Source organism: Anthonomus grandis, chromosome 4 (assembly GCF_022605725.1).
Source record: "Anthonomus grandis grandis chromosome 4, icAntGran1.3, whole genome shotgun sequence".
Classification (NCBI taxonomy): Eukaryota; Metazoa; Arthropoda; class Insecta; order Coleoptera; family Curculionidae; genus Anthonomus; species Anthonomus grandis.
In genome coordinates, this window is record NC_065549.1 from 39,637,473 (window position 1) to 39,645,480 (window position 8,008).

General features: G+C 32.9%; 1 protein-coding gene across 3 annotated transcripts in view; it reads left to right on the forward strand.

Moving 5' to 3' along the window:
- LOC126735592 (transmembrane protein 94) overlaps positions 1-6,451 on the forward strand; it is a 105,177-nt gene extending 98,726 nt beyond the window's left edge. For all 3 annotated transcript variants that reach the window (XM_050439630.1, XM_050439631.1, XM_050439632.1), the window contains 2 exons: positions 1,532-1,696; positions 5,739-6,451. In XM_050439630.1, the coding sequence (XP_050295587.1) occupies positions 1,532-1,696; positions 5,739-5,811 (238 nt within the window). In that variant the 3' untranslated portion in view covers positions 5,812-6,451. The remainder of the gene's footprint in view (positions 1-1,531; positions 1,697-5,738) is intronic.
- Positions 6,452-8,008: the final 1,557 nt, after the last annotated feature.

Genomic DNA, 8,008 nt, shown 5'->3' on the forward strand with positions numbered 1-8,008 from the left:
TGCCTTGAAAACATTTAATTCAACGAGCCGATAACAGATATCGGTAATACTATCGTTGGTTTCACTTAAAAACCACTGTGAGACAAAATAAACACTTTTGATATGGTGGTTTCATAGTAAAACCTCTATGCCTGAAAGGGATAACTTGTGATGCAGAAGACTTTGTGCAGGGTAAAATTTTACCAGGAACTTGGCACAAGGTACCTGCTCAGGGATTAATTAATCTAAGGGCTACAAAAAATCGAGATTACTGCAACGAGCTTGTGAAAAAAAGAAATAATTATGCGACATATTTTGTTGGAGAAGGGGCTGTAAACTGGCATAATTTTGTGAATATTTCTCATTTTGTAATAAATGTATTAACTATAGAAAAAGTATTAATTCACTTACCAGGTTTAATTCCGGGAATATTTCTGTTGCTGGTCTTAGGAATCTATCGGCACCTTTGCGACATACACATCTCCCGTTCCACTTCCAGTTTTTCTACTGTTTTTAATTTTCCGTACTTCTGTATTGTATGTACGAGGGATACTCCTTATTTTTTTGCGCAATGTTTTTACGTCTATAACTCCAGTTATATCTAATAAATGTTCTTTTGCTTTGCTTCTTGCGATTCTGTCTTTAAATTGACGATGAATCTTATTCCACAAACAATGAAGTCTCTCATATTTCTCCAAAAAGTGAACGACATCAAAGAAAACATTTTCTTTTTTTATTATTTAAACCTATATTTTTAACTTGAATTTCACACGCGCCTAAAATTAATGCCACGTAGTCACGACAATGGTAAACTGTAGTTTTCACAAGGTTTGTCACTTGAAACTAACATAAAATGCCACAAAAATATCAACATGATTTTGATATCGCGATACTAATGCCACGGCGTCAAATTGTTGTCACAACGACGTGACTTTGAAGTTTACATGTTTTAAAATGTCGTAACTTTTAGTGCCATGGCACTAAAATCGCGACATTGTCGTCACATGAAAGCGGGCCTTAAGGCCAATGATGCCATAAAACTAACTTCTTATGCTTGCCAACAAGTTTAAACTATGAATCTCTGGATATTTTTTCTATAAGTTATGTTCTGTCATCCAGAAAAGCCTACAAGATAAGACCTCGATGCCGAGTTTTAGAAATTCCAGAGAAGTTGAAGGAGTGTTCTTATTATCTATCACGTTGTATTAATTCTGACCTTAATCCTTTTTCTCCCTCACGGAACAACAAAAAGGTTAGTTTTCAACAAAAGTAGAGATATTTCATAGTTTCTCTTTAAAAAATATGTGGGGCCCTGCTTAACTGTAATTTTTAAATTTTGAATATAACAATTTTCTTTCTTTAAATTTTCAACTTAAATTAAATTTTACCCTGAACCCACGACTCTACCAGTTTTTTAAAAATGTTATTGTTTTTTTCTTAATTTTTTTTCTTCATTCCTAATTTCACGCTTAACTTTTTTAAATTGATAAATTTAAGTTCACTATTTTTTTATTATATTTTATAAACGTGTCTTTTTTCTTTAATTTTACAGAGTGTTTTTCCAAAGCATATACACCATAATCACTTATCAGTACTTCAAGAACACGGAGCCATTAGATCAACAGTATCCAATTCCCTTATGGGTTATACTTGTTGGATCTCTGTCGCCTCTTGGAATATTTTTCTTTAATGAACTCGTGAAAAAACAGGAAATAACGTAAGTATTTTTTGTTTTTTATTTTTCCTATTTTAAACTAATAATATACAGGGTGTAAATAAATACATGCGAAAAAATTCAGGACCTAATAATTCTTGGGTAAAACCCCTGTAGAAGTTTTAATTAAATTTGATATGCATTTTCTATGCATCAAAGGGCATTTTCTGAGCTCACTAATTTTTTTTATTTGTATCAGTGAAGGTCGTGTAAGGTTTAAACTAGATATTTTTGCTGAAAAATATGGTGCGCCACTTTTTTTTTAATTTTTTTGAATTTTCATTTATTTCTCAGCAAATTTGATCTCTTGTCTTTCTTTTGTCCGAGGTTGCGTATTCGATTAAAAAAATAAAATCCATGTACCGGGTTGTCTTTTATATTTAGACAAAGCCTAGCTCGGTTATTATACGAGGTGGAAAAAAAAGTTTTATATAAAAGTTGTAGGGTTTACCTTAAATCGCCAGGAAATGTTATAAAATATAATACAGGGGTATCGCAAAGTTAATAAAAAATACACAGTTCATTTTTTTAAAATGGAACCCCTTGTATATTTTTACATTATATAAAAGACATTTTTTTTCTGATTTCAAAAATATATAATATGTTAATATTTGGTTTAGCCGTTTTCCCAATATTTATCTTTAAAAAATTAAAAAATAAAACAACTGTTTACCCGAATCCCCGTTGCTATCGTGTTTATCGGTAACAATAAAATAAATAATGTTATTTGTCGGGCTGTCACTGTCAATGTTTCTGCTATTTCTTTTGAATATGGGTTATACCGAAGAAGAAAAGTTTGAAATTATGAGGTTGTTTTACAAAAACAACAATAATGTTGCTCGAGCGCAAGCTGAATATCACCGTATTCATTCCGAAATGAGAGTTCCTGCTAGGTCCACTTTTTATTACACTGAAAGGAGTATGAGAAACCACAAAAATCTACAAAGAAAAAAACGAACAGTTTTAGCTAACGCGGATGAAGAACTACAAATTTTATTATATTTTCAAGGTAAAAAGTTATTTTATATATAAGAGCCTTATAAGAATTATAATTTATGCTTTGATTTTTGTAGAAAAACCATATTTATCAACCGTAGATGCTAGTAGACACTTTCAATGCTCTAGGTCTAAGATTCAAAGAGTTCTTCAGAAATATGGATATCATCCTTACAAATTGATGCCCGTACAAAAATTAACAAATAATCATGAAATAAGAAGGCTAACATACTATAATCAGATGTTATATATAAAAAACGTAGATAACGATATCTTTAATAAAATCTTGTGGACGGATGAAGCTGTATTTACAACAGCAGGGATGTATAATAGAAAAAATACTCACATGTGGGCACCAGCAAATCCTCACGCATACGTCGAAATAAAAAAACAGGGCAGAATGTCATTAAATGTGTGGTGTGGTATCCTTAGAAACCAAATAATTGGACCCATTATATTTCAAGGATCTTTGACTGGAAATAGGTATTTGCGGTTTCTAGAAAATGAGATTGAAGCTTTATTAGAAGAAATACCTTTAAGAGAATACAGACAAGAGACAACCCTGTACATAAATGTATTACGTGTTTATTATTAATGTTTAGATGTGATTCTAATTTTTGTTTTAAATCGAATGAAAGAAAAAGAAATTAAATAATTATAAAAAATTTTAAAAAGTGACCAACCTCTGCCATTATGCAAGAGTCTATACGTCGCCGCAGTTGTCGATGAATCCGATAAAAATACGCCATATGAATTAATGATTCGATTTCTCAAGTCATCGATATCCAGTACCGGAATCCGGTACACAAAAGTTTTTAAATGACCCCATCTGGTAAAATCTAGTGGATTAATATCTGGTGACCGAGGTGGCCAAAACCGAGGATCGCCTCGGCCTATCCAACGATTTGGATATGTTTCGTCTAAATAACGACGTGCTAATTAAAGAGAGATTAAGTGCAGCGACGACGTAGTCAAGATTTACGCACGTTAAACGAGGTTAACGCACACACGAGTATAACGTCAGGTGTCCTGCGAAATGAGTTTAAGCGAAATATTTTCTGCGTGTTGACTGTTGACGTGACGTGACAGAATTGACAGCGACTTGTCGACATCATAGCGTCTTCATAGGGGATTTTGTCACAATACTTCTCTTGCCAAATCTAGATCAAAACTTTCTGTAAACCGAAATCTACTTTTTGATTTTAATGATTTTACAGTGGTGGTCCCTGCGCTCATCTTGTTTAGCTGCAATATAAGAAATAGCATAGCCATATCTTACATTGGATGGGATAAATAAACTAGATTTCTTCATCAACTTCTAGGCGACAAAGATGAAAGCATAAACAGCTTAATTGAAATATATTAAGTTGACCATAAACAGCTTAACTGAAAACCCGAAAAGTCATGAGACATAAAAACTAAACTTACCCTTACTGGAAACTATTGAGCGTTATCAGAGGATCTAATTCATTAGCAGCAAAAACAAATAATCAAACTATAACTAATCAAACAAAATAAACCCAACTAAGCAACCAAAACCCAAAACTAATATAATCAAACTACAAAACTTTTGCACCTTTGTTTTTGTTTGGGATGATCCCCATCATAACATAACCTAAAACCTAATCCGCACTGGAATCGAGCTGAATCGTGGATGCTCGGGACGTTCGGCGTATACGTACTTGCAGTAAATTAGACCCGTGGAGCAACGCAGAATAACGTACACCCGTAGCCTGAATTTCAAGCGAAACGTGAAAATGAATGAAATGCGCAGGCGCGGCATCCTTACGCACGTAGGATCTGCTGCACTTAAACTCTCTAAACTAAAATGGACAGGAGCCCTATCGTGCATAAACCACATTACTCTCCTAACATCTAAGGGTACCGCCTCAAGAAGTGCTGGAAGTATATCTTGGAGAAAACGAGTGTATGTTTCCCCATTCAATGTCTGTGGTAGAAAATGTGAGCCAATAAGGTGGTCTTCAATGATTCCAACCCATATATTTAAAGAAAATTGTTGTTGGTGATGAGCTTTAACTATGGCATGGGGATTTTCATCTGCCCAAATGTTATTATGGTAGTTAATGATTGCCTTTCTGGAAAAATTAGCTTCGTCGGTAAACAGAATCTGCCTTAAAAACTGAGGGTTTTGCTCAATGACTTTTACCATCCAACGAGAAAATTCAAGACGCCTAGGAAAATCTCGTGGTAATAGAGCCTGGACTCGTTGTACGTGATATGGAAATAATAACTGATCATTTAAAATAGTCCATCATATGACTGACATGTAGCTGCAGACCAATTTTTCTAGTACTGGTGTCAGGTTGTTCATCAATTAAATTAAATAGTGCTTCTTCCAATTCTGGTGTTCTAATATCGCGTTGGCGAAAAGTTCCTGTTTCTCGTAGTCTTTGATGAAGGTGTGCAAATAATGTATGATGAGGTGCCATTCGTTTAGGGTACATTTCAGCATATATTCTAAATGCTTGCAATGAATTAGCAAAACCATAAACAAAATGCATATCGGTCATTTGAATCATTTGCCATTTTGATGAAATGAATCAAAATTGCATAAAAAAGTTTCTACTTTAAAAGGAGGCAAGAACTGGCAATCAACCAACAATCATCAGCAGACATTTAACAGGTTAATGCAGATTGATAGGTTAATACATTATTTGAAAGGTTAAGTAAAAAACAAAAAAGGTTAAAAGGTTAAGTAAACAGTGGTGTACCCTATTTTTCATACTTTAATCCTTGCACGAATGTCACTAATACAACTAAAAAATATTAGTGAGCCTCAGAAAATGCCTTTTGATGCATAGAAAATGCATACCAAATATTACTAAAATATCTACAGGGGTTTCACAGGTATTGTAAAAAAACATAGATTTTTCTTTACTACCCGGTATCTTTACCACCCGGTATCTCAAAAGTTAGGACTTTTTCTCTTCAAATTTATCCAAGAATCAGCCCCTGAATTTTTCGCATCTATTTATTTACACACTGTATAAAATTGTGTTAAATATCTAATAGCACTTCATATTTTCAGAGCAAACAAACGATTCCTGAGAAGAGCCAGGCTTGATTTTGGTACGAAGCTTGGCATGAATTCACCTTTCTGAGTTATTTATTTTTAATTAAACATCTCATATTGTGTGCCACTTTTACTAAGGTACTCAAGGGTATTAAGGTCTACCATTTTATTAACATATTATGTAAGACAATGTTTATTTTGCGATTTATTTCTGATTAAATATCCTGATTAAATAAAATAAATTTCTGATAAATACCCTGGGATAAAACTAATAGTAGGGAGGTCCGTAATGAAACTATTAGAGAGCAATTTTGACTTCAAATTCGAAATCCACACCATGTTGTTGATGTCAAATTTAAAATTAATGTTAATATTTGACAGTGTTAAAAAAAATATGAAAAATTTGAATAAGAGGATTTGGTTGCTGGAAAACCGAATCTAACCTTAGTTTTTGGCTTGGCTATATAGGCCACTAGTTCGTTCCAAACTACTGCAAAAGTCAACTCTGGTTTAATTTGAATAAGATAGTTTAAATTTCAGATTATGGTTTCAGACATATGTTATTGTATTCTTTATACAGGGTGTCTACCATAAAAACTGCTAAACTTTAAGAGGTGATTAAATAAGTCATTTGCAACAAAAAAGTCGTATAACAGTTTTTCAAAAAGTTGTTAGTTCTTCTGGTATTTAACATTTTTTGATTTTATCAAATTTATTTGTTTTTTTTTTCATCTAAATAAGAATATCTCCGTTATGTGGTGGTACCACATACCATTGATGGGTATATTTATGTAGGTTTTTTCTTTATCGCTAGAGATATTATTGAGTTCTTTTAGGAAATAAAAGTGTGGATGGCAGAACAACAAAAGAAGGAGTTTAATAAATAAGTGAATCAAGTAGAGTTAATAACATGAATAATAAAGTGTGATGATAAAACTTGTTTTACATAAAACCCGCTTAATTAACTTCACACGACAGCGTCTTATTATATTTACGTCTTCGATTTATTTAAAAAATCCGTCTTAGTTACGTCTTAATTCGTCTTTAAAATATTCAAAATTATAAAACCGGGAGCCGTCTTCTCCCGTTATAATTATAAAGCTCTTGCACGGCACCAAAACCGTCTTTTTTGGTGATCCCGCGACTTCACGTCTTAAACCGGCAGATTAGATCGACTTTTACTCTTCAAAGACTTCGACTGACTGCCTGTTTTTCGTATCCTCATTTTTTAATGTGTATTAAGTACTGAGTCAGCAGTTTCCACAGATTCGGTTCGACAGTATCAATTTTCTGAGAACCTTAAATATTGTTTTAATGAGCACAAATTATATATCACATCATCATTTTGAAAGAAAAAATACTTTTAGAATATAAAGATAAAGAAAAGCTTACACTAACTGATTATGTTATTTTAATTATAAAAAAAATACTATCCTACATTTAAGTTTTTGAGTAATTTTTTTATACCGGGTGTTATCAGAAGTTAATTGTAACATTTGGGAAATGTGCAAAATTAGTGGTATCTTCTTCGTTGTAGTTTTTCTAAAATTTGGTAAATAGGGACATGTTTTTTTTCAGCAAAAACTACTGCATTTAATATGCTTTCCAATGATATACTTACTTTTGTGATAGCTATTTGTTTTCACAGCAATATCATGGGCCAAAGGAAGAAAACCACAAAAATTGAAAATTATCAAATTTTATATTTCTTGCTCTTTTGAGCACCAATGCGGTGAGTGCTTGTAGATCTATCTTCCCTAACACAACTCCGCAAATTTCTATTAGAGATGCCGTAAACAAATAACATATCGCGATATTAATTCTTTAAGAAAAAAGGCAGGTTTTCCTTCTTTTGTAAATGGCAATGAATCCGCAAAAGAAGGAAATTCACAAATCATGTATTACTTGATTTAAAATAAAAGCATAGATATTTACAATTTGCCAAGAACTGTCATTAAATTATCACTTTGCCTTAAAATAGTTAAATACGTAATTTGATTTAAACGTGCTTAAAAAAATAATGCCTAGTTTCACAAACATTGAATATCGGGACATCTTATTTATTAACGGTGTCGCAAATGAAAACTCGCGGAAGGCAGCAAGGGAGTATGCGCTTCGTTTTCCTAATAGATGGCAACGCCATAAAAGTACATTTGCACAAGTGTTCAGACGCTGTGGGGAAATTGGTTCTTTTCGAGGTTTGCGGATTAGAGAAGGTGGTCAAAATGGTCAACGCTGGAGACAAGAACCTGCGATTATGAGAGCTGTTACAGAAGATAGATCTA